The following is a 27360-nucleotide window of genomic DNA, read 5'->3' as shown; positions in this document are numbered from 1 at the left end:
GGTTATTGTGAATTGAAAGAAAGACAAAGGCAAGATTCACTGTATTATTATTTTGATAGATTGGGTCTATCAGAATGTTAATGGTTTGTCCTTTTCAATTCAGTCAGATACCTTTGGATCAAGGCTGGGTCCTCGATGGTTTTCCAATGACACTAAACCAAGCAAAGCTTCTGGAGGAAGCTCTCACCGGCTACGACAGAAACCTCATAGAACTGGAGGAAAAGAAAAAACAAATATCCACATTGGCTGTTGATCCTACAGCTTCCAAAGAAGTGCCTCCTCCCCCTTCTGCATTTGATTTCGTCATGTTATTAGACATTTCAGACAATTCTTCACTAGATCGTATGAATGACATCATGGGTAAGCTGGACACTTTTTCCTTCTGCTGCTATTCTTGTTTACAATTCAGAGTTGTTTATTTGTTCTTTGACTGAATCAGTGAATATTTGCATTTACAATTATAAGTGAGTAATAAAGAATCCATTTCAGCCTTCCAAAGAATAATCTAGCAGAGCACAGTTGCCTCCTGCTTTGACTGTCAGTTTTCAGCACCGCAGGCCAAGCATGGAACTAGCAGGGAATTCTGTGGCAACTGCAAGCATCTCACTGAACCCTTCCATCAACTTAGCCGCTCCTCTGGCGGAGAGGGACCCTTTTTGAGACTTTGAAGCATGAAGGAGCTTCTTGTGGCTATCTAGTACAGCTTAGTGGGTCACCCTAGTGAAGGGCATAGACCACTTCTGTGCTTTGTGCAAGGATCTGGTACCATCCTTCCCTTGAACTGTGTGTGAACTCTGAGGAGCAAGTATCAGTTGGCTGGAGTCCTCACATGGTGGAGTTGAATAGTTTTGCCAAAATTCATGGTTTATTTAACTTCTTTTCATCATTGAAATGAAAATATTACTTTATTCCATAAATTAAATATTTATGGATAAAAGCATATATTCTTGAGCCCTCACTTTCTGAGTTATGAGGTGTTTGACCTGGGAAAGGTACTTCATTATTCTAAAGCTTAGTTCCACAATCTATATAATAGAATGCCTCATTGTGTTGTTATGGATATCAAAGGAAAACTGTTTCTTTACTCGCAACACTTCTGACACCAAATGTGTGGATTTTCCACACCACCCAATTCTCCAATTCTTGGAAGACACCAATTGGGCATCCTACAATTTAATTCAATTCTGGCACTAACTACCTGGAGTTACCACAGATTTCCACAGGTTAAGGACTTAGCCCCACAAGACTTCCCCCCACTTCAGATACCAGTCTCCAGTCGTGGATCCCCAGGTTACACCTACTTCTGTCTAACTTGACTACAAAATTGGGAGTTTCCATGACCCCTTCTCCAGTTTGATAATTTGCTATAATGGCTCACAGAATTCAGGGAAACACTTGACTCACTGTTACTGGTTTATTATAAAGGATATCATAAAGGATACAAATGAAAAGCCAGATGAAGAAGTATGTAGGGTAAGGTCTGGAAGAGTCCCAAGCTTAGGAGTTTCTGTCCCCTTGGAGTTTTGGGGGAAGCTCTTCAAACCATTTCTTTGGAGTTTTTATGGAGTTTCCATTATGAAGGCATGATTGATTAAATCATTTCCTGTTGGTGGTTAACTCAGCCCTCGGCCCTCTCATCACTAGGTTTGTTCCTATGACAAACAGGCTCCACCCTCCAAGAGTTGCCTCATTAGTATAAACTCAGGTAAGGTTGAAAGGGGCTTATTAGATGAATAACAAAAGATGCTACTTTCACCCCTATCACTTGGGAAATTACAAGGGTTTTTGGAGCTCTGTGTCAGGAGCCAGAGGCAGAGAGCAATTATATATATTTCTTCTTATATCACAGGTATTAATTGATGTAAGTGTTAAACTCTTAGGATAGATACATAACAGTTATCTATGTTAGGTCCATAACAATAACTGTCTACTAATTACATCAGGAAAAATTGTGGAAGACTTTGAAATGAACAAAAGATTGTTGTATATCCTTTCAACAATAGGCTGAGTATTATCTATTGGACCCTCTGGAATATCTGATTTCGTAGAGGTTGTGCTTTCATTGGCTTTGACTCAGCTCTTCTATAACTCTATAAATTGTAGGAAACTGATAGTGATTCCAATGAGTCTTGACCACAGACATGCAAATGAATTTTATTCAATCAAGATACAATTAATTTCTAAACTTTTGAAAACTTGATTCCAAGTATTACATTCCTCTATACATGGTAACCAGTTTTTCATCTAGTAACATTTATTTCAACATTCCTGATTGCCTACAAATGTGTCTGTTGTTCAGATTCTCATTTGGATTGGTTGTAACATCTTGCTGATTCTCTCATTAATTGAAGAGTTAAATGATGTCATTTTACATTTGAGTCTTGTCTTTTCCTTTGTAAAAAACTGCCATTTAACAAATGGTAACATTTATCATTCTTTTATTACTGCTGTTGCTACTAATAAGATGACATTCAGAGCTGGGAGAGACCTACAGGATCATCTATTCCAATGCCTTTATAGATGGGAATTTAAGGCATGAGCACGTGACTTGTCCAAGGTCACATTCATCCTTATTTTGAGTTTGTGTAATTTTGAGATCTTCCTTTCATTGTTTACTTAAATAAAATGACAAAACCATTTCATGTTACTTAAGCTGTTGAGCCCAGTAGTTTAAACTGGGCACTGTCCATCAAATTTCAAAAGGGAGAATTTACTTCTCTTCATACAAGGGAGTAGGAGCTATGCTGATGGTAGTGATGATTCTGCTTGTTCAGCATTCCCATTGAGGGATAACTGATGATTGGCTGAGAAAGCTGCCAATTTGTGGCCATCTGGTGGCAGAACAGGGCCCTAAACTCAAGATCAATTTGACTTAAAAGTGGATATTGTTATAAAGTGCACACATAGACCTGTGGGTGAGAGCATCCCTGAGAGCTGATTATAACCCTACAAAGTCCCCAGAAAGTTTGTCTACCTCTTGGGGTTCCATTGGAAACATATTGTTGTGTGATTCAAAAATAGAAGGAAATCAATTAGCAAGAATTTTTCAAGAAATCCAACTCAATCCAGGTTAAATTCTTTCAATTCCCTATCAAAATTATATGACAAATGATTCTGGCAAATTTGTGAAAGCTGATATTAGCATCTAAATAGTTTGATGATCTTAATTCTAGGCCCTTGGCTTGTAGCTAGACTTAAAAATGCCCTTTCTCCACTATTCCAGGGAGAGTTTCTTCTATCTCAAATTTTATACACATAATCTTATTTACTCTCAGAAATTACTATTAAAGTACAGTGTGATTTTTTCTTTTTATCATATGTTTCTAATATTGAATATTTCTAGATCTGAAGTGAACTGAGTCAACTACTAGATTAGGGCCATTTAAACCATGAAAACTAGTATTAAATCATTGATTTTATAGTTCTTACTTGTTTTGGTCAGAAATGAGTATGCTAAATATGTCCACAACTTTGAAAGTCAATCTGCAGCTTTCATATTCAAGTATTTTAAGTTGTCTTCTTTTTTCATATCTTAAGATTTTTCTTTTGTAGGATATAAGATTTGGATGGCCTTTGAAAGATCATTTTACCAATTTGCTCTCCTCATCTAAAGCAAGACCCACCCTAAGCCATTTTGGACAGATGGAACTCTATTCTGCTAAAATATCTTGCTCATTCACATATTCACCTGTTATTTATTGCATGCTTGCTAAGTGCCAGACACTGTGCTAGGCACTGGTGATAGAGTAATAAAGAAGAAATGAATCCTGCCTTCAAAACGTCTAGTGGAAGTTGTAGATAAGGAGTTGTAACCAAGGGGTTACACTATAAGTTGTGTGTCCAACATGGCAGCCACTACCTGCATGACAGATATTTAAATTAATTAAAATGAATAAGTTAAAAATCCAGTTCCTTAGTCACACTGGCCACATTTCATGTACACATATGGCTAGTGGCTACCATATTGGACAGTAGTGATATAGAACATTTCAATCATCTCAGAAAGTTTTATTGGATAGCACTGGTAAAGGTGATGGAAGCTAAAATGGTGCCTCTAGTAAATGTTTATCTAATTTTTCTAATGTGCCAGGAATTGATAACATAGAAATGAAGGGCAAGTGCCTAACCTCAAGTAGTTGACAATGTTGTGTGAGAGGAAACAAAAGTAAGCTGATTATTATAATATAGTCAGTTATGTGCTATAATAGGTGTGCCCAGCATGGGAAGAGGTTAACCAGGCCAAGATAAGGAGGCAGGTAGACAGAAATGCCTTTGCAAGACTTGGCAGGTAAGCATGATCCATCTAGAGAACAACAAGTACCTCAGTAGGGCTGAAAGGCAGCAAGGTATAGAGGAGTGGCAGAAATGAGCCTGGAGAGTAGGCGAGGGTCAGCTGAAGAGGCTTGCCCCAAGCTAAGGTGTTTGAACTTTGTCCTGAAGCCATGTGAAGTCACTGAATGATATTAAAGCTGAGATTTAATGCAATTAGTTATCCCTTTTATTATGGTCATTCTGGCTGCAGTGTGGAGGATACACTGGAAGAGGAGTGAGGTTGGAAGCAGGGAAATGAGTTAGAAAACTATTACTATCTGAAAAATGACAAGTATCAAGACAATTATAAGAGGCAAAGTAGGAAGAGTCAGCTTCAAGCAGAATTTAGGGGGCAGACTACGGAACTTAGTGATCAGCTGGGATCGGGATATAGTACAGGGAGAACAAGATGACTTCAAGTTTCTAACCTGCACAACTTTCAGAATGATGATATCATTCGCATATAGAATATGGAAAGAAATGCATAGAGTTTCTTTAGGGACAAATTGAGCTTGAAGTGCCTGTTGGACTTTTGAGCTAAGATGTTTAGAGAACAGTTCTATAAATGGGTCTAGATATCAGAAGGGAAGTGTGTACTAAAGTTAAGGATTTGAAGGTGAGAGAAATCATCTAGGAAGAAAAATATATTTTGAAAAAGACCCAGGATGACACCCAAGAAAACAACAAAATTTAATGAGGAGAACAAAAGAAGAGTTTAGAAGCAGCAGCTAGGGAGAGAGAAAGAAATCCAGGGAAAGCAGTGTCTCACAAGCCAAAAGAGGACAGATTTTCAGATAAAGGTGCTGTACTACCCTCCTCCCAGACGGTGGGGAGCTGGAGTCCTGAGGCGTGGGCTGGGGTGTGGGAGCCCAGTCACTAGGATTGGGTGCAGCATACCGTCCTGCAATGCTTGGGATCCATATAAAAGCCTGAAGAACAGCATGGCAGGAAAGCAGCCTCCATCCAAAGCCAGTGAGCTCAAAGGTTGAACATCAGTCCAGTCAGGGCTGGGCAGGGAGTAATGGACCAGACTCAAAGTCAAGAGGCAGAAGACCAGGGAGGACTAAGGAGAGGGAAAAGCCAATATGGGAGCATAAGACTGTGTCAGAATGGAATAGTAGGGCCTGCCTGGGTTTTTAGACAGTGCCTTGGGCTGTTGGCTGGCCTGAGAGGAAGCAGCAGGGTTCATAATATGGGGAGAGGTACAGAGAAGTTTTGAGTATAGGCTCTGTGTGGTTAACCTTTGTGACTGATGTTGATTGAAAAGAAACATGAGGGGGCTTCCAGGGCTGATAATATTTGTTTCTTGATCTGGATGCTAACTGTTTTCAGTTTGTGAGGTCATTGGGCTGTAGAGTAGTGCCCCCCTTGTCTGCAGGGGATACGTTCCAAGACCCCCATTGGATGCCTGAAACCATGGATAGTACCAAACTCTATATATACCATGTTTTTTCCTATACATACATACCTATGATAAAGTTTAATTTATAAATTAGGCACGTACGAGATTAACAACAATAATAATGAAATAGAATAATTATAACAATATAATAAAAATTATGTGAATGTTGTTTCTCTCTCTCAAAATACCTTATTGTATTGTACTCACCCTTCTTCTTGTGATGATGTGAGATGATACAATGCCTACGTGATGAGATGAAGTGAGGTGAATGACGTAGGCATTGTAACTTAGAGTTAGGCTACTACTGACCTTCTGATGATACATCAGAAGGAGGATCATCTGCTTCCAGACCCTGGTTGATTGTGCATAACTGAAACTGTGGCAAGGGAAACCATAAGGGGGGACTACTGTATATTCTATTATGCATTTGTTTTGGCAGGTATAATTCAATACATGGTTTAAAAATTAAAAAGAAGTCCAGAGCCTAGAGTTATATTGACTGGAATAAAATCCCTTCTCTGCCATTTATGAACTGTGCAATTTGGGGTCAATTATAGAATCACAATCCTACTTCACAAGTTTTCTGTGAATATAAAATACCATATGTATAAAAACATTTAAGAATTGTATGGCTGTAACTTTGAGTGGTTTGTAAATTATTTAATTAAGTAATTTTGATATCATAGCTGAAGCACTTTCAAGTGAGACTCCTCGTGAAGATATCAATCAGCGTGTAGCTGCTAAAAACCAAGATATGGATGAGGACCAGAATTTAAGAGACCAAATACACCATAGGTTAGTTTAAAACTCAACATCCTGCTTCTTGTTTCTTGCCATTTGAACAAACTAACAATTAGTCACTTTGGAATCATCAGAGCTAGAAAAAAAGACTTATTTCCTAGCATTCAGTCTTTTACAGGTAAAACAAAACTAAGTAGCTTTGATATTGAGTGAAATATTTGTGTGCTACCTTCCATATTCAGAGCACAAGTCATCATAGTCTTGGAAGAAAGTAATTAAATCAGGCAATGCTTCCCTTTATGGTTCCATGAATTTACAAATTCATTATACGGAATCCTAATTCAGCCCTCATTCAGCAAATGCCAGTGAAGACTGTGGCATTTCGAAGAGCTAGGCATGACACTACTGATTGTAGTTCTAAAACTACGGCTATTTTGCCTAAATGAAGTTATGCTTACAAAAAAACCTCATTCTTTTAGTTATATGCAATTTGCTCATTGGAAAAGAAAATTTAGACAGTTTTATGAAACTCTGAGAAATCTAAAAATATGAAGTGAGCCAGGGATGAGTAATTTGAGCTACATTAAGCCTGTTTACTCTCAAAGAAGACAAGAAAGTTTCAAGAATCATTCCAAGAATATATTTGAGTAAACCAAATAAGTCTGAACCAGCTGCACTTACTCAAAGATGTCTTTAATTTCTGTCTCTAAGAAAAAGAAGATGACCTAGGTGGCTCAGGCTGCAGCTACCATCAGAAGCGTGCTCAGATTATTCTGCTCTGAGTGCAAGTGATGTTTCCTTAGATTTCCACTTACAGAACTGAACTTGCACTAAAAGTTTACTGAAATGGTGGCATTTTCAAATCTTCTTTTACTCGTTCATATATCTCAAAAGATCTGTCTTGATAGCATTAAGTAATTTCTTCTTTAAAGTGAATAATATCCCACTGCCTCTAGATTTCAAGTTGTTTTTTTCAGATTTAACCATATTGGCAGCCTAGTTTTTCATTATGCAGATCAGATAAATCATACTTAATGTTGCACAAATATTTCAAACAGGATGTCATATTCATCCAATATTTTGATTTTACAGAATTGTAGGCTTCTTGGACAACTGGCCTTTATTGGAGCAATGGTATACAGAGCCAGAAAATATTTTGATAAAAATCAATGCTGAAGTAGATAAAGAGTCTTTATGCCAAAAAGTAAAGGAAATGTTTATGACTGAAATAATGAAAAAAGAGAATAAAGGTAATTACATTTCTTTGTGATTTTGAGTTTATGTAACTAAAATGTGTGGTTTTAATGAGTTTAGGAGGAAATGAAAGTCTGGTTGCACTGTAGTGTTTACAAGTGTCTCTACCTCTGATTTTAGCTTTCTGCTGCAAATGTTTATAAATAAAAGATTTTTCTCTTTGTTTTAATTTAATCAAAAGAGGTCATCTCGCTGAAAGCATTGTTTCATGTAAAAAAAATAGAGTTAAAATTATAGATGTTGTAGAGAAGGGTAAAGATTTCAATCTGTTAACCTCAGCATTATAAGGAAACAGTGAATTCTTCCTTTAGGTTGGAAACAGTAAGCAATTTATTTCCCCCAAATCTTCCTGTGTTGGTATTAATTTACTGATTATTAACTATTTATTTATAAACGTACTTCTGGGGTATATCTCACCCACATTGTGAACCATCCTGACCTCCTTCATCTAATCAATAATAAATGCTCATTAACTTTTCATAGTATTTTTGGGATTTATTATTAAAAGTGATCTTAAGCCAGGCCAGCCTCGTGGCACAGTGGTTAAGTTTGTGCACTCCGCTTCAGTGGCCCTGGGTTCACTGGTTTGGATCCTGGGTGTGGACTTGTGTACTGCTTATCAAGCCATGCTGTGGCAGGCATCCCACATATAAAATAGAGGAAGATGGGTGCCAGTCTTCCTCAGCAAAAAGAGGAGGATTGGCGGCAGATGTTAGCTCAGGGCTAATCTTTCTCAAAAAGAAATAAATAAAAATAAAAAATAAAAGTAATATTAAGCTCATGCACTGCCAGTGCCACACTTCAACTGAGATTTTACCTTTGAGAAAAAAATATTTCCCTTTTGTTTACCAAATACCCCTAATTATATTGGCAACTGCAGTTTCTTGATATAGTAAAAAATGGTGATAGCTGAGTAGTATTCCATTGTTAATTAATTAATTTATTTTTAAAAATGATCAAAGTTAAGAATATCACAAGGATTCTAAAATTGTCTTGATAGCATGCTGTCTCCTATCACTAGATATAGGACCTAACTACCGTAATATATCAGTCAACTGTCACCAAAATAGCACCTGGTATGTATAACCCACAATCACCATGGCGATCCACAAGCTCACACTCATAAAGACCAGCTCCGCCATCTAACTGTCTGCTCCCCAAGAACACCCATGTGAAGCTTTCAGACAAAACCCAAACCAATCCACATGTTATTTAAGAGGTTTAACATGTTATTTGACAAAGCAGTCTGAGAGGAGGGAAGAAAACTCTCACAGCAATCCTACAGAGTCTTGGTTGGGAGGCAAAACCAAACTGATTCTAAGCTGTAGGGTCAAACATCGACAAGTTGGAATCAGTTTGTTTTTGCCGGCTGTCAGACTCACTTCCACATTTTCCTAAAGATTTTACGTTCTAATCACCAATTACATTAGCAGACTCAACTGCCACTTATTTAAGATTTACATTCCAATCAGCTAATTACTTTAACAAATATTTTATCATTAAAACAATAAACATTTATCTAGCCCAGTACTCTGTGTTAAACATCCCGATTAACTTTTAAAAACATATGAGGATGTGGTACTTCTATATATATTCTGATGTGCTAAAATGACCATAATATACTTTTTTGTAGGAAAAAGCAGTTTATATATAGAATAGTCTCATTTTTGTTTTTAAAAGTATGTCTGTGTATTAAATCTATATGCACAGAAAAGAATCTTAAGTCTGTACAATACTTGGTGGGGGAAGGAGAAAGACAAAAAGATGTAACAGCCAATCTCCCTTTCTACTTGTCTAAATTGCTGGATGTTTTTTTAAACAATAATTATATATTAATTTTATAATCAGAAAAAAACCCTTAACTTCTACTTTGAAAAAATATCTAATAGAATGAAGCTTTCTTGCTTGGTGAATTGAAAAGAATAACCTAAGGACAGAGAGAATATGTATAAAAAGAAACAGCCAAAGCTTCTCATAGTCTCTTTTACATTGACATGTCTATTTACATTTCTCTTTTTTCCATGCTTTACTTTTATCATATTGTTTCCTCAAAGCTTATCCAGTTTCTGGATCTCAAAGGTGCTTAATAAATGTTGATGGAATATTAAAAAACCACGACAAATTGAGAGGGGGAAAAAAGAGAAGTAGCCATACAAGAGGGCAAGTATTCATTGGCAGTGGTACAGTCAGTCAGTGACCAGTGGCCATTTCTAGCATGGAGGCTGGGAAGGCCAGGGAGGGCAGGAAGGTTTGCTAGGAAGATGAACCTGAACTATGAAAGGCCAAGAAATGTAACAGTAATAGGAGCCTAGAAAAACACGAACCAGCCATGCTGCGCCCCTCCAGGGTCAGGGCTGACTGTCTCCTCTGCCTGGAATGCTCTTCCATCTATTAGCCACACGGCTCACTCTTGGACTCTCTTCAAGTCTTTGCTCAAATGTCACCTTCTCAGTGGGCCTACCCTGCTCAGCACTCTATTTAAAACTTTAAAAGCTGTCCACAGCACTCCTGATCTCCCTTGCTCTGTTCCATTTATTTTCTCCATAGCACTTATTACCTTCCAACTTCTCTATAAATTAACTTATTCACCTTGTTTATGGTTTGCCTCTCACCCCTGGAATGCAAGCCTCACAGGGCCAGGGATTTTTCTCTATTTTGTTTAACTGTTGTCTCTCCGGCAACCAGAACTGTGCCTCGTGTTATTTGCCATGTTGTCAGTATCAGTAGTAGTTTTACCTTATTTTCATGTCCCTTCCTTTCCCTCAAGACACAGTTCAGTTTCAGTAAGTAGTTGCTGCATGAATGAATGCATTGCTAAGACTTACTTGAGTATTGTGCATTATTATAAGTGCTTTATACGTATTTACTCACAGAAGCTGGTGCTGCGCATTTCCTTCCCCTTCCGTTTCCTCCTCACCTCCACGTCCTCTATCACATTGCTCCTCATCTTCTCTAGACTTTTTTCACCTTGTTTTTCCACTAGAAATCTTGAGATAATCCTTTATTTTCCTATTCCACTACATTAGCTACTTCTAGATTGTTACTCTTAAATTTGTCACCCCCTCAACAAGCCTTTCTACCTGCTACACACACACACACGCGTGTGTGCACACACACACATACACACATCCCACCCCCATCAACAACACCGTCAGAGGCAAGGGAAACAGTATTTCTAACCAAGCAGAAAGGCTTAAAATCTTAGCTTTTAAGGGCTGAATGACTTAAGGGAGAGCCCTAAAACATGAGTTTAGCCTTAAATCAATAAGGGCAGTTTATATTTTTTAGGTTGATCTTAGTTTAAGTGAAACAGTAGGTGTTGGAGTCCCTAATAAAAGTCCTTTCTTATCCTTTTGAAGTTAAAAAGAAGTTAGAAGAAAAGGAAGCTGAGAAAAAAGAAGTTTCCCTGACTGAGCCTTCTTCTCCTGCTGCTCCTCCCCCTCCTCCTCCTGAACCAGAAAGAGAGAAGGAAATCCACCCTCAGCAAGAGCGTTCAAAAACTCCGGCAAAAGGAAAACCACCATCAGGTGATTGACAGAGTGATTTATAATCCTGTTTGCCAGTTTCTTATTTTCACTTAGAAGAGAATTATGAATTATGGTACTAGTCCATTTATCTACATTCAGTTTCTCAGCCACTTTAATCATACGAAACAAGGCTATATGCTCAGATGGAAGTGGAAAAGCCCTGAGTAGCTAATAGCATGGTTGTCACAAAGCCCAGGTGCTTTACTGCATAGAGGGAAGTGGAGTCCTCACACTCAGATCTACTGATTAGAATAAGGCCACAGATGAGAAGAGGAAAGGCACAGAGAATAAGCAGAAGGAACTTAGGGCAGATCAAGAGGACAGGCATCTATATATGCTGAACTGTAGAGTTAGGTTTACGTAAAGAGTGAGAATATCTTAAGAAAATGAGAATTAGCATAGCCAATTGTCCACGAGAATAAGGGAACAAATCAACAGCATTCATTAGAGACTAGAATTTATATGCAACTGTTCATCGTCAGTGCTGTGTGATTATCAAAGGATAGAAACAAGCACCTGACATCTCGGTAAACATATTTTATAATATGTAATGTAGATGTATAAAGAGTTTATGTAGAGAATATTTTTAGCTTAAGTTCTTTCTAGATCCTTAACCACAAAGGGCCATTTAGTGGTAGACAATGAATATAATGACAAAAGTAAAGTGTTCAGTTGTTGAAATGCATGATATTGGTAGAATGTCAGTACCAGTTTGGTGCTGTGTACATGAAACAAATGTGGCTCTAGTTTCTGGTTTTAGCTTTATAAGTGGCTGGCTGTGCAGTACACGTGTCCACCTAGCTATTCTTAATATTGTGTCATGGTTACATTTCTAAATTCCATAATCTTTCTGATTTATGGAGATTTGAGATAGGTCTGAATATTTTTAGTTAAATTTATTTATATTAAACAAACAAATTTGAAGACTTTAGTAACATATATCATGATCTATTAACGACCATTGTATTCCAATAAAATGGAGCTTAACTAAAGGCTAACTATACCAATTCTAAGAAAATTTTTTTTTCATATGAACAGTAATGCACAAAGCCATGAATTAAATACATGCCCTTTTCCCACTACCTTATTAGGAATTTAAAAAACCAATACAGAGGTCTGGAGGAAAAAATGGAAATCTTTAAAATACCATTTAGAACTGGGGCAGACAGTTTTCACAGTGGCTCACGGGAGCCTGGAGCTATCCAATAGAGGCCTTTAACCTCTGGCCATGGCTCTCCCTTCTCCTTCCTCTGCCTCCGCCTGCTCACAGTCAGGAGTGTCTATATATTTGACCCATTCCCTGAAACCAATCGTTAGTGTTTCTGCTTATAACACAGTTCAGTCTTTAAGTTTCTGAAAGTTTGCTTGCAAATTTAAAATTGTATTCCTGAATACTGTGTGTTGGAGGAATAATAAAGCTATTGTTGCTTCAAAGAGTTATGGTATCTGTCTCTTTTTTCCACCAAGGGCAGGGCTAGTGCCTGATCTTTAAAATGTCTAGAAGGGTTAATCTCCAGAGGCCTAATTACTGCCTTCCAACAGCAATGCATTATTGGAAGGAGATCCCAGTGCTTGTGGGCATTGATGGGGCAAAGAGCAGGCAGGAGGCCCTTACAGCTCAGGGAAGCTTGGCTAAGCAATTTAGAGAGGGAGGTTCCAGCAGGTTTATTCGTTTTTATATTAATAATTTACAATTTTTTTCAAAAGATAACATTTTCAGAACTGAAGGACTGAGGCCTCTGAAAATGCCCAACTCAAATATCCAATTACAATCTTCTTTAGAAGTGGAGATGAAAAAAAAAGAGGAGTAATTTACCAAAAAAAAAATCAGCCTGGAAATTGGGTAAAGGAGGAGGCATAGGACTCATAGTACACTGAGTACTAACAGTCATTTTGTCCAAATATCGTTCTACATTGTATATGATTCTGCATTTTATATCTGCTTCAAATGCTCTTGGGATTAAATTTGAAAAACTTCACTGTTATGTGCCCTTAGAGGATTTATTATCAAATCCACTACCAAATGTCAGAATTTAATTTAAAACTAAATTTCTCAGGGGGACAAAATACAGTAGTACTATCCATGCTGTTATTTACGAATATTTTTTGAGATTTCAGAATATATTTTGGAACTGATTAAAATATAATGGACAGAGTACATACTGCCCCCAGCATAAATTAGACTTCCCTACAATACTTTATAAATTCAATATCTTAAGTATCTCTGTTTTTACTTTCTTTTCCCTGTTGTCTGTGCTAAAGTTTAGAGCTGGTTAAGTAGTTGGTTACCCAGAGTATTGTTATTAAAGGAACTAGGAGCTTATCTGGACTTTGTTTTTAAAGCTTATTTCTAAAAAAGCAGCTAATTCAAATGTTTGTTTCTTATTTATTTATTTATTTATTTATTTATTAGTTTAATGGTCAAGAATTTGGATGTTACAAATCCTTTTATAGAAGTTAACAAAGTTTCCAGGTTAATCTTTTGTCTTTCACTTGTCTTATCTCTACGGAACCCTGGTTGTTGGATCTGAGATGTTTAAATGTAAGTGATATGTATTATGTATTCACACATTCTTATAACTATCACTTCTAAATATAAAGAATAGGTCAAACAGGCATTTAAATTGCCCTATGTGTCCATCCTTCCAATGAAAAAGAAAACTGTAGTCCAGGGAAAAGGGAAGAAAATGATTGAACCTGTTTGGTGCATCATGTGGAATGTAGTGAATTTTTTCAAGGGACTAATTTATTATTTGGGTCATCTTATTGATCTCTAGATCATCAGTTTCCCATTTTCCCCTTCCAATACATATCTGAACTAAATTCAAGGACTCCAAGGAAAATATACCCAAAACAGCCTTTGCATTACAGGTTATAGTCAGTGCGAAGTGGAAATGTAGAAGTCACAGGGCTCACAAGTGTGGAGTCAAGAGAAGTTCAAGGATATACCATATCAAAAAGATGTGGTTAGTAACTCTTCTTCAAGGTGTTTTGGTGTCATTCTTATTACAGATCCCGTTGTATTATTGCATAAGGATCATTCAGTTGAAGTACATCCAAATTTTGATATGCTTCAAAGGGACTTGTGACTAACTTTTAAAACTCTGCAGCTATGTTGCGTTAAAGAGCTCACAATCAAATCCGCTACCAAATGTTGATATTAAATTCAGGACTAAAATTCTCAGTGTGACAAAAGAGAATAGTGCCATCAGGGCTTTCATTCGAGAAGTTTCAATCCATAGTCTGTCTTCAGGTAAATTTTAACTCACAATGAAGACCTGAGTCATTTTATGCAGTTTACGAATGTAACTGTTTATCTGTGAGAAATAACATTTGATTGCTTACAAATCGCATAGCCCAGGCTATTGAAGAAAATCATCAATGATACTTATGTGTTGAATTTTGTCTAGAATCCCCGCATGGTAAGCAAGAATCTTCTCAGGAAGGAAAAGGGAAGAAAGGTGAAGCTTCACTCAAAAGAAAAGGTACAGCAGATAAAGATGGATATGATTCAATATAATTCTGCATTTTATAAGTGTCTCAGTAAAAATAGCGAGATTTGTTTAGTAGTGTGCATTGAATACTTTTCTCAGGCATTTGTAGACCATAGGCCCTTGCCAAAGAATATAACCTTAATCTTAATGCAGCCTGGCACTTAACAAAGGTCCTGCTGAGAAAAGTGATGCTTGCGGGGAATAATTTAGAGAATGCCTAATGTATAGAATATCCACTCATCATAGATATTGTAGGTGTTATCATTGGGTGCTATGCCATCAGAAAGCTGCATATGAAACCATATTTTCTTGGGCCTCCGATGGAATTGCTTTCAAGGAATAAGCATGTTGGTATAATATTCTCAGCTTCCTCCACAACATAACATAGAAGTGGAGGTAAAGCTTTCATTATACCAATAGTAACCCAATATTATATTTTCTGAAGGGATAATATGCCCACTACATCGTTCAGTGGTCTCTATATGAAATCCTAGGTGAGAACTTTCGTTCAGAATCAAAGAACAGGAAACCAGTCCTTCCTTTGAGTGGTTAGATAATTAACACCTCTAAGTGATAACATTTCCTTTTCTGTTTTGGATGTCCAGAAGTTCAGATCCAAATCGTGGCTCAGATTTAGTATCTGTGCAAGGACCTAGGTCTTAATATCTGCCTTCTAATCCCTCTCCTGGTTTTGATCACCTTCTTTAGGTTGTATTTTTCCTGACCCTAATTTCACTTATGGGTTTTATTCTATTTTAACCGTTTCTGTGAAATAAGGGGGATATAATTTTTAAGGTAACTGATAGTTGGTAGAAGAAAATCCTAGGCTCTGAAAAGCATTTTAGTTAGATTTATGTAGAAGCTGCTATAGCAACCAATTCATTAAAGATTGAAATGCAGTTATGGATACATACAGTTGGCTTTTCCAGGATACATTCAAATGGGCTGCCATGAAGGGTGTACTTTTGTTTAGCGTTTCATTAAATTGCCAATGCATTTGCAACCCACAAGTGTGCAGTGTTCACAAAATGATGTGCTAAAAAAGATTTATTTTGGGGCCAGCTCCATGGCATAGTGGTTAAATTTACGCTCTCCGCTTCAGCTGCCTGGAGTTCACAGGTTCAGATCCTGGGTGCAGACCTACATACCACTCATCAAGCCATGATGTGGCAATGTCTCACATACAAAAAACAGAGGAAGATTGGCACAGATGTTAGCTCAGCAACAATTTTCCTCAAGCAAAAAGAGGAAGATTGGCAACAGACATTCACTCAGGGCCAATCTCCCTCATCAAAAAAAAAAAAAAAAAAAGGATATTTGTTGGCATTTTGTTTTTTTTTTTTGGAGGAAGATTAGCCCTCAGCTAACTACTGCCAGTCCTCCTCTTTTTGCTGAGGAAGCCTGGCTCTGAGCTAACATCCGTGCCCATCTTCCTCTAGTTTATACATGGGACGCCTACCACAGCATGGCTGCCAAGCAGTGCCATGTCCGCACCTGGGGTCCGAACCAGCGAACCCCGGGCCGCCGAGAAGCGGAACGTGCGAACTTAACCGCTGCGCCACCGGGCCGGCCCCTGTTTTGGCATTTAAGACACATAACTGTGATTCTCACCCTTCTCTAATTATATGATGTGATAGGCTTATATAATTACAGCCATTTGGTGAGTTAACATATAATTTATGCTCACCTCTCACCTGTTTACTAAAAAAAGAAGAATTTTCACATTGCTTTATCATCCCTTGCTTTCTCATTGTGATCTACAAAAGTAAATGGAGGATCATCATAGAATCCTCAAAAATAGGAACTAAATACACCTATGTATACTCGGTACCAAATCATCAATTAGATATAATAATGTACATGCTCTAAGAGCATCCTTAATTAAAAGTATATAGACTCTAAGCAAACAATAAGCAAATACAAGTTCAACCAGTTAAATATATACACTGGAGTCATGCAGTTAGCTCAATTTAAATAGCACCAACCACTTCCAAACATTTTTTGCTTTTATTTTACTGATATTCTTTTGTGCTTAGTATTTGAAATAGGTGAACTCAGTCAAGATTTAGAAATCTTTCTGTTACATATAAATACTGCTTTTTTGGCATTTATAACAGGATTTCCTTCATTAAGAGAAAGTTACATGATTTTAATTTTTAGTATTTGAAATTAACACCATTAGGGGTGAACACTACGATTGATTATCTGTTTATCTCACAGGCCATTTTATATCAATTATATTTAAAGCATCTTTTAGCGTTTGAGGAACCATTTCCTTTCTCCTTTCTACAAACTTATATCTCCCATACTTATATTAACATCTTTGATTCATTCCTATTCTTCTATTAGATCAATCCCTACCCTTACCCCCCACCAAATCTTGACATTGAAATGCCATTTGCAATTGTACTTATGTTGTTCTTAAAGCATGTTTTATTTTCTTCAACCCATTTACCATTGTCCCATTTCATTCTTTCGTATAACAATGGCTTTTACACCCTCTGGCCTTACTTAGGAGGTGTTAATTAGGGGCTAAGGGAAGACAGTTTTCCATAATCAACTAAATCTAAAATGCTGAGTTTTGCCAAATTAAAATGTTTTTAATTACGAGATTTTTAAATATTTTAATGTGCATCTTTAAGGGAGTGAGAGATACAGTATGTAATAACTGAAAACATTTTGGAGAAATTTCTTCTCTCTTGGAGGAATATTCATTGGGACTAGAGTTCTGTAGAACAAACCTTTGGAAATAATGCCATCTTTAGTTCCTCTGGCCTGCCATGTATTAGTATCAGTACTGTTCGAGTGCTTGGCTTCTGATTTGACTTGTGGTTGTAGGTGCTACCAGACTACTTAGCAATAAATGTAAAGTCAATGTTATAAACATTAATGACATCTAATTTAAAGGACATGGAAGAACAGAGAAAAAAGATAAAAGTGAAATGAAATTGAAATACCTAGATGCCTTTAGCCCCTAGAGCAGTGGCTCTTAGAGAATGGTCCCCAGACCAGGAGCATCCACATCACCTGGGAACTTGTTAGAAATACAAATACTCGGCCCCACCCCCAACCTACTGAATCTGAAACTCCTGGAGGTGCAAAGCAATTTGTGTTTTAAAAAGCCCTCTCGGGAATTCTGATGATCACTGAAGTTGGAGAACTACTATACTAGAGCCCCAGGCCTTAACCACTGGAATATCAGAAACGCTCAGTTATTTCTAAGGTATTATTTATAATGTACCCCCTTCTCCAAAATGTTTAAGTTGCATTACAGTTTTTTCAAAAAATGTATATAAAAGTGCTGTTGAAATAGAAATAAAAAGCCAAGCCCTGAAATGAGGGAGGTGGTATGCCCAACTCAAGGACACCATGCTTATTGTGGTGGCTCATTCAACTCAGAAGAACCAAACAAACAAGGCAAAGAAGGAAGCATAATGGGTTGCTTCATTCACATTTCCAGACAGAGGAGATATACCAATTGTACAAGAAAAAAACAAAAATCTAAGCTTTTCTAGGATGAATTTCTAAAATATATTTTTATCACCTTAAACAAAGGACAGTACGTGGAACCATGTACAAGCCCTTAATAGATTTTCTAGCAAATGCAAAATACATTGGGTTTCATCTGAAGGTTTATGCCACACCTCTGAAGGTTTATGGTTAATTTGTGATTGTGGTTCAGATAGAAAAATTCAACAACAATCTCTTTTTATAATATAATTCATAATCATAATAACAAACTACCTCTTATGGAGTGCTCACTGTGTGCCAGGCACTATACAAGATAATTTGTGTATATATATAATCTCACTACTTCTAATAACCTCTTTTGAAGTAGAAATGATCATTTCCCACTTCAAAGATGAGGAAATTGAGAGTCAAAATAAATAAAGTAGTGTTGTGTTAGAAACAGTTAAACTATGAGAAGGGAAAATTAGAGCCTCTTCCGTCTTTGGAGAATGTCATCTACATGCCCATATTAACTCACAACACCAAATTGCTCATAACTTCCCCGAATTTTGCCTTAATACTGTCACCATAGTTTAAGTGAATTAAATAATTTTTTTATACTCTTAAGTATAAGTTTTTTAATGAATCTATTTCTCAGCCTGTAGTTTTAAAAAAATTTTACCAGAAGTAGAAAAATTGTTTGCATGCAATGTAAATAGAAAACAATCTTAAAATCAATTTATGAGTCAAATCAATAGTATTGTAAGAACTGCTCTAAAGCTTGCAGATCTCTCCATATCAATCTAATGAACATTGCTGAATATGAGCAACATAAACAGACACTAAAAAGCAATGAAGTGTGACAGTCAAAAGCGCAGTCTCTGGAGCCAGCCTGCCTAGACTGAAATCCCAGCTCTGATATTTACCATATGAATGATCTAAGGCAAGTAACTTTACCTTAGAATGCCTCAGTTCCCTCATCTATAAAATGGGTTAATAAAAGTAATTTCTCATGTAGCTATTGTAAGGAATAAGTAAATATACAAAAAAGTAGACAGAACAAAGTCTGACTCAAGAGTAAATGAGACTAAGTGAATACAGGATATTATTGGCACCAGACCAAGTTATCAAAGACTATGAACAGAAAGGAGATTCCTTTCCGTAGTTGGCGTAGGGAGTTCCCATCACTTATTACTGATAAGTATAATTAAATTAGGACCCATAAGTGATCCCAGATAACCAGTCCTCATCACTTTATAGTTGTTCACATTCCATATCTTCAGCTCCACACAGAGTAACAACATGAATTCTAGGACACTAAGGAGAGAAAACTCCCTCCTCAAGCTTTTCCAAAATAGCTTCTCAATAGTGATTTAGAGAATAAGCTGGTTCCTGTTCCATCTCTGGCTCCCTACCTAACACTGACTCACTTCTCTTCCTGGCCATGTTGCTTCAGAGCTAAAGCTTTCATCTCATCCTAGACATCCTGAGTGTCTACTTTGCTTGCCAGTGTTTGCGGCCTAGGCAGCCATCAGCACTATTTCTTAACAACAAAGAGTTGTTTTTTTGCTGAACGTGGCCAACCCCAAGACAATAAGGAAGCCATCACTGTTAACCAGTCTTTTGGCTTCTACCTAGTGAAGCTGTTAATTAAATCAGATCCTACTAGGAAATATTTGGAGACCGAAAGGTAATAATAATGCCTTTCTTTAAAAAAAAACAATAAATCAGACTTTCCATATCTTTTCCTCCTTCCTACAATCCTCTCATCTCTCTGAGTTGTGTCAACTTAATTTGAAAGTGTTCTAGTTTTCTTAATGTCCTCTCAGCAATTGATGAACCTTACTCTTACCTTTACTGAGCTCCTACCATGTTATTTTCTTTGCTCAAAGCTGTTGCTCTATCATTTCAACTTTGACCATTTCTTTACAGATAACATGATTAAATAAATCATGTGTCCTAAAATTGCATTTTTCTTTTTTCCTTATGATTATTTGTACTTGTTCTTGTTTAATGGGCTTCTATGTGTTACCATTAGGTTCTTATAACCGAAAATAAAAAAGCTAAAATCTACCTTTACGCTAAGCATGGATTACTCTCTAAACCTTTTATGCATGAAGAATGGCTACACTGAGGACTCAGTGATCCAACTGTCAAGCAAAAGCAAATATCTTATTAGAAACTGAAGCTTTCATATGGTTGGATGGGAGGTACTTAAAAAGGAAAGCCCTCCATTGTATTTAAGATGTTGATAGATTTTTGTGCAAAAGTGACATCTGTTTTCATTCACTATGACATAGATACATTTTTATTCATTCAAATCTTTTGCCTCTTAGCACTTTCATTGTTAAAAATTAGATAAAAGTTAAATAGAATCAAAGAACAATAGTCCAAATATATTCCCTGACTCTCTTGATTTTCACTGAGTGATCATGATATTTAAGAAAAGAAGAAAAAGAAACTCATTCCAGTCTCACATTTATAATTACCAAGTTCTTCCTTTTAGGAATTCTTCTTAGAGAAATTCATCTTAAAATGGTCATAGTGTTATCACTTTTGTTGCACTAGAGATTCATGTCAAAGAATGAAAAATCACCATATAGAAAAATATATCAAGTAAGGAACATTTTTTGGTTATTGCCTGAACAAAGATTTCCTTAAATTGTTCTAAATTTTAAAAATCTAGATACAACTTAAGACCTGTGGATAATAGATACTGTTTTTAAATGTATAAGTAGAAGTCACATAAACTCCCCACAAGACATAATTGACAATTTCCCCTCTACTTATAATCCATATATTTTAAACTAACATAAACGTGGAAGATATATTTACTTTTCTAAACGGCATTATCATTAAAGAATATTCATTAAAAAAATACATTTTTGGGAAAGAAAGTGCTCCCAGTTCTGTAGGCATCTACAAACTGCATCTAAAATTCAATAATTGATCTGAAGGTAAGTGGAATTTAAACTGAATGAATTTCTAAACTATAATAACCTTGATTTTTAAGGAAATATTAATACTTTCTGAGTTAAGGTACTTTGGTCAGTCACAAGGTCTGTCAGTCCATCAGAGTGAGGCTTGTCTAGATTCCCGCTGCTTGATGCTATCTCGGAAAGTGAAGCGTGTGCCCTTTCTGAATTTTGAACTAAAAATTAGACCTCTTTCTCATCCTCATCCTTCTATTTTTCTTGCTTCTTCTCTTCCTTCCTCTCTCTCTCACTTTTATGCCTTAATTCAGCTAGGCTTATGACGCAGCAATTGCCTTCATCCATACTCCATAACAGTAGCAAGAAATACGGTTTCCTACTCAGAAACCCTGTGTCTCGTGCAGGGAATGTGAGAATATTCAGGAGCTACAATACCTCTTCTTATCCTCCCCAACATTCCTCACTGACTCTGGCAGACTCTTAAAATAACCTCCTTCCTCCCTGCTCTGCCCCTGGGCTTCCAGGAAAAGCAGTAGCATCACTCGTGTTATAGCTACCCTCTCCCTCCTTCAGGCTGGAGTTTAATTTACTAGTTTTTGCAATAGTAAATGAAATATACTTTGCTCTAGAGTCTACACTTTATAGAACCACATGTTTCTTGTGGAAGCAAGGACAGAGATAATAATAAAATATCAAGTTGCTTTTCATAGCCAATGAGATAAGAGAAGTTGGATTGCTTTTTTTTAAAACAAACAAACAAACAACAACACTGTTGTTGGCATTATTGGTTAATTCAGAGGGCTGTGGATAATGAAGTTTTTCATTTTTGATTTGATGAGGCTGCCCGAAGTTGCTTAAGAAGTAGTTAGTGAATTGCCTGGAGTCCACAGAAATCACAGATTTATTCATCCACCAGAATCTGGTCTCTTTCATTTACTTGTAATGGAATGATTTGATATCACGTTGAAGGTTCTAAAGGAAAATCTGCAGGAGGGAAAGTACCAGTAAAGAAATCACCTGCTGAGTCTACAAATACGTCACCTACTCCAGTAGGTCCGCCACCACCTAAGCCTGGATCAGAAGAATGGGTCTATGTGGATGAACCAATTGCTGAGGTATGGCAGTTTAGATTCAAGCTGGTAGAATTTATTGTTTCTCCTATTTATAGTAACAGTCACACCATTTTTTTGCACCATCCAGAAGGACTTTCATAGCTAGTAATGAATATACTCGTTAAAAAACCAAGATGATTTTTTGAGACTGCTCATTGAACCACATCTCATCCATTCTCTACTCACTCGCATTTCTGAGTCATGCTTTGAACTGCTGTGGAGTGCTGAAATGAAGGCCACCAATGGGTTCTGTGAGGACTAATTTTCTCCCCAGTACAAGCAGAGATGCACTTTCCTGGAAGAATGACTTCCCCAGAACACATATCCAGCAAATTATAGCCCTCCATCCATTTTCTCATGCCCTCATCATAACGCCTCCAAAGGAAGTTTAACCTCTAATTTTTTAGAAATAGAAAAAATTTTTTGAAGCCAACTAAACTAATGAAAGAACAGATAGCTCTCTGGCCTGAGAACTTTAAATGGGTGCGTTAGTGTAAGGCAGGAGATGTAAGGCAGGAGATGCTCAGGTAAGCCCTGGAAGCTCCATTCAGCACTCTGTTCTCTGACAACCACAAAGCACAATTGCCACCTACACAAATCTGTTTGCTCTAATTGATAAGTCATCTTAGGAGAATCACACAGAAAGGTTTTTCCTTTAAAGCTTTTTAAAACGACAAGAGCTTTTTGAAAGACTCCATCCCTGTCTTCCTTCACTGCGGTCCTCAGTGATTTCTTACCTTGCTAACTCTTGGCACTGACCATCTGTGCCCGGCATTTGAGACCCAATCATGAATTGTAGTGATTTGTGGTGTTGCTGTCATTTTTGGGCTTTCCTAGGGAAATGTCTTATCTCCCCAATTAGATGATGGACTCTTTGGGGGAGGGTAGGAAAACGTGGAATAATTCACTGTATTCAATACAGAATCAAACACAGTGCAGAGTATGTAATAGATTCTTGATAGGGCTCTAACGAATTCATTAAGTAGCATTGATGGGGAAATTAGAACGGAAAATATTTGAAGATGAGAACATTAAATGATATAACTATGAATTTGTGTAATTGATATCACTCAGCCAAACAGAAGCTACTTTTTAAAATAAAGATATTCAAAAACTGTCTTAGAAGCAGGATATAGAAGTGGTTGTCTGGAAGGAGATAAAATTAAAATTCTATTATTTGGCAGGGGCAAAATATGGCATAAATATTGAAATCCAATCCTTAACTCCAAACCTTGAAGCCCTTGAGAAAAATAATTCATAGAGGACAAGAGGGAAATAGAGAGCAGGAGTAAAAAAATAAACATTAACACTGAGATATGGCACCAGCTCCCATGTAGATCTTCTAGTAGTCAGGATTCTGGCAGAAAACAGGTGATAATTTGAGGGGAGTTGAATAAAGGATATAGCCGTTAAATAAGGAAACCTACAAGGATTAGATTATTACCCTGAAAACGAGAGATAGCTGGGAGCTCTTATGGCCACTAGGCCTGAGAAGGTGAGGAAAGGGAGCAGAGGCTTGGACCTCACGAGGACCTCTGCATGAAGAGGGCCATCTGACTAGAGCTGTGGCCTTCAGCAGAAGGATGCAGGCACGCACAGCGACCCAGCAGAAAAAAGCAGGGAAATACATAACCAGACCTCAAGTTCCTGCTCTCATCTCTTGCCCAGGAGGTAAAGGGCAAGGGAGTTTCCTAAAGCAGTTCTCATAAGTTAGTCTTCCAGAGCACTGAGCCGGGTGGAGAATGAAGGCTAAGAAACTGGTCTGGAGGGGCAATGGGTAGATAGGCAGCACAGACGTCTAGTTACCTAAGCAAAACCATGTAGAAAACACATTTTGCTACAAATAGAAGTAGCCTTGGGCCTAGAAACAAAGCAGGCCATGGGATCCATTCTAGTCCTTTTCCCACTCTAAATTTCTCACACAGAGTTGCAGTGCTTGCCTGCCAAGGAAGAAGAAAGACAGATGCCCAGTTAAATTTGAATTTCAGATAATCAACAAATTTTATTGAGTATCCTATTCTTTATCGGGTAACACTAGTTCCAGGCCTTCCTAGGACCCAGATCTACCTTACCTCAATAGGCATGTGGAAGGAAAGGGAGAGAGAGAGATTGCTTTCATACCTGACTCTCCCAGGAGGAGACAGCAGCCAAGTTGGAGAGCCTGGTTCTTCCCCTTCTTCCAGCCACAGGGGAAGGTGCAGAGAGAACAAAGGAGGCAGTTGGAGTGAGAGGTATTTGCTTTCCAACTTCTGAAGATTTGGAGAATATTTGCTTTGGCTACCAATTTCCTATTATGTTCAGTCTTCTCTAATGAAGAGAAGACTATTTAACTGGAAAGCATAGATCTGAAGATCTAGCCACATCACTAAGTTCAAGTCCCCAACTCAGAAAAATTACATCCCAGAGACTGGAAGAACCTACAGGTATGACATTATCAATAACTCATAGAAATCACAGAGGCGATTCTAGAAGACCAGATGTAGGCATATGCTAAAATATTTAATGAAAGCTAGATGGGATTTAGGAATATACAGACCAATAACCTGTACATTAATCCCTGACAAAATTGAGAGAAAATTATTAAACACATGACCTGCGAGCACTTATGAAATAGAAAAGTAATCACCCAGAGCCCACACAGGTTCACTAAGACTAAATCCTGCTAAACTGGCCCCTTCCTTTTCCTTGATAGCATTTGGGTAGGTGCATCAGGGAAGAGTCATAAACACAGTATATCTTGAGTTAAAAACAGTATTTGACGATGTCTCATGAAGTTCTTATAGATAAATGAGAGCTGTGAACAGGTTATTAATTCACTTAGGTCTATTCGTAGGTGGTAACTCTCTAAGCACAGAGAATTAAGTAATGGATTGAAGTCAACCAGGAGGGAAGTTTAGCAGTGAGTTTATTTAAAATGGTCTTTAGCATCATTCTGGATACCATATCCTTTAAGAGAGATCATGAAAAACTAGAAACTAGAAGGGGCAACTAGGTAAGAAAAAAATGTTAAAATAATATCAGAGGAGCATTAAAGGAACTGCAAATGTTTAATTTGGATAAATGAATACTTGAAGTATGGTTGGACATAGAGTTGTGGGCTGTTAGAACTTGATGGAGCCATCCAGTCTCTTAAAAATTTAACTGATGATAAAATTGGGTTCAGGTGAGTCTACCTACATCCGTATTAACATTTGTTGAGCACCTGTTACGTGCAAATCTATGCTAGATGCTGGGAATACAAAAACAAGCAGGTTTCATCCTCAATCCCTGCCTACTTCTCCTCACTCAAGTCTTCAAATACTTGACAGGCTGTCATAGGGAAGACTGTATGAATGTAGCCTGTCGTCCTCCAAAGAGCACAGCTAGGGCTGATAAGTGGAAACTACAAGAAGGCAAATTTCTACTCAACACAGGAAGAATTTGAGTTGTGTGGCACTGGAGGGGGCTGCCTTGAAATTTCATGCTTAATCCATTGGTGAGGTCCACAGAGAGACTGGATAATCTATCTCTAGTATTTGGCATTTCTCGGTTGAAGAGGAAGTTAGCCTAGATGACCTCTGAGGTCCTCATGTGTGATTCCCTGAGTAAAGAAATGCACAGTCAATAAGGGAATAATTGGTATGGCAAGTTTATGTTGAATATAATATGTATCTTCAATTTTATTTCATTTTGATTATTTCTTGTTTTTGATTGTTTATTTGCATCATTAAAGATAAAAGAAACTTTCTAATTTTCATGATACACACAGCCAAGATAAAACTCTTGGGAAAATTCAAAGAAATAACTCATTATCACCCTGACATGAACTGTAGGTGTTGTCCATACTAGACATGTCCTAACTTAGGCAAAATGTGCCATCTGTGACAATTCAATTCATTCATTCAATAAATATTTCTTGAGCACCTACTATGTCTGAGACACTGTGGTAATTATAGGAAAAACTGTATAGTGGTGAACAAGACAACTATTGTTCCTAGCTTTATGATACTGACATTCTCAAGGTGGATATAGACAAATAAATAAGCAGTTACAATTAATGTCATTGATCCTATAATGGGAGAAGTCCGGGGTGGTAAGGTACAACTTCAGAGCTTCAGAGAGTGATCTTATAGACTTGTTGGATCACGGAAGGATTTCTGGAAGAAATTATGTCTGAGTTGAGACATGAAGAATTATTTGGAATAGGAATTACCTGAGGAAGAAGAGAAAGGAGAAGCAAGAAATTTCACAGAGAGCGCTTTATGTAGTTGCAGTTGCTGCTTGATCTCCTTGCTTAGTGTTGCTCTTTTGACTCAATTATTTGGAAGAATTTTCACTTTGAAATAATAATTTTTATGCTTTACCATTTAACAGGAAATACCTTCATTTTTAGTACCTTACTGGGAACTAATAGAAAGTTCCTACATAGACTCCATCAAAAAAGTACTCAGGCATCTACGAGAAGACCGGCATACTGTGCTTGCCTACTTATATGACATTAGGTAAGTAAAGTTTCCTAAGTTAGAATCTTATAGTTCATAGGTATGACATGTAAGCTCCATCTCATTCTCTTAATGTCTTACAGAACAGGTTTCCAGCAGTTTCTAAGGCGTCCAGATCACAAGCAAAATTTTGTATCTCAATGGCAGACTGATTTCAACTCTCTTCCTGATGACCTGTGGGATGATGAGGAAACAAAGGCTGAGCTACACCAAAGACTGAATGTAAGGGAATCTGTGACCTGCTGGGCCAGGGCCTCCACACTCTCAGATCTTACACTGCAAAATCCTAATTCATTCCCTTCTTACTTTCTTGAGGTGTGAGGATGAGGAGGAAAATGGTTTGGACACTTGCCTGCCAACTCTCAAGAGCAAAGGCTCTTCTGCACTCTGAGTTCAGAATGAGAATGTGGTGGCCAATGCTTCCAGAAAGGGAATCCAAGGCCAGCAGTACAAGAGCATTCTTGGCATCTGTTGTGCAGCTGTTAACCCCTTTGTTGAGCCATGTAACTGTGTCCTTGACTGGTATTATGTACATGTCTATTTTGAAGGCAGGTATATGATTGGTTGATGTCAGGGAGAAGGAGAAGGAGAGAACGGCATGGAAAACCTAAAGAGTTGCTTCTATGGTACAGATCCCTGGAGGGAAGGTACCAAA

General features: G+C 37.4%; 1 protein-coding gene across 3 annotated transcripts in view; it reads left to right on the top strand.

The window, feature by feature from the left end:
- Positions 1–27360, top strand: part of SPEF2 (sperm flagellar 2) — a 176448-nt gene that overhangs the window by 83666 nt on the left and 65422 nt on the right. For all 3 annotated transcript variants that reach the window (XM_046671896.1, XM_046671894.1, XM_046671895.1), the window contains 8 exons: positions 104–360; positions 6400–6508; positions 7547–7704; positions 11068–11235; positions 14646–14720; positions 22082–22227; positions 26578–26705; positions 26789–26927. In XM_046671896.1, coding sequence (XP_046527852.1) covers positions 104–360; positions 6400–6508; positions 7547–7704; positions 11068–11235; positions 14646–14720; positions 22082–22227; positions 26578–26705; positions 26789–26927 — 1180 coding nt within the window. The remainder of the gene's footprint in view (positions 1–103; positions 361–6399; positions 6509–7546; positions 7705–11067; positions 11236–14645; positions 14721–22081; positions 22228–26577; positions 26706–26788; positions 26928–27360) is intronic.

Source organism: Equus quagga, chromosome 9 (assembly GCF_021613505.1).
Source record: "Equus quagga isolate Etosha38 chromosome 9, UCLA_HA_Equagga_1.0, whole genome shotgun sequence".
Lineage (NCBI taxonomy): Eukaryota > Metazoa > Chordata > Mammalia > Perissodactyla > Equidae > Equus > Equus quagga.
Note: the sequence above shows the minus strand (reverse complement) of the source record. Positions and strands in the feature narration are given on the sequence as shown.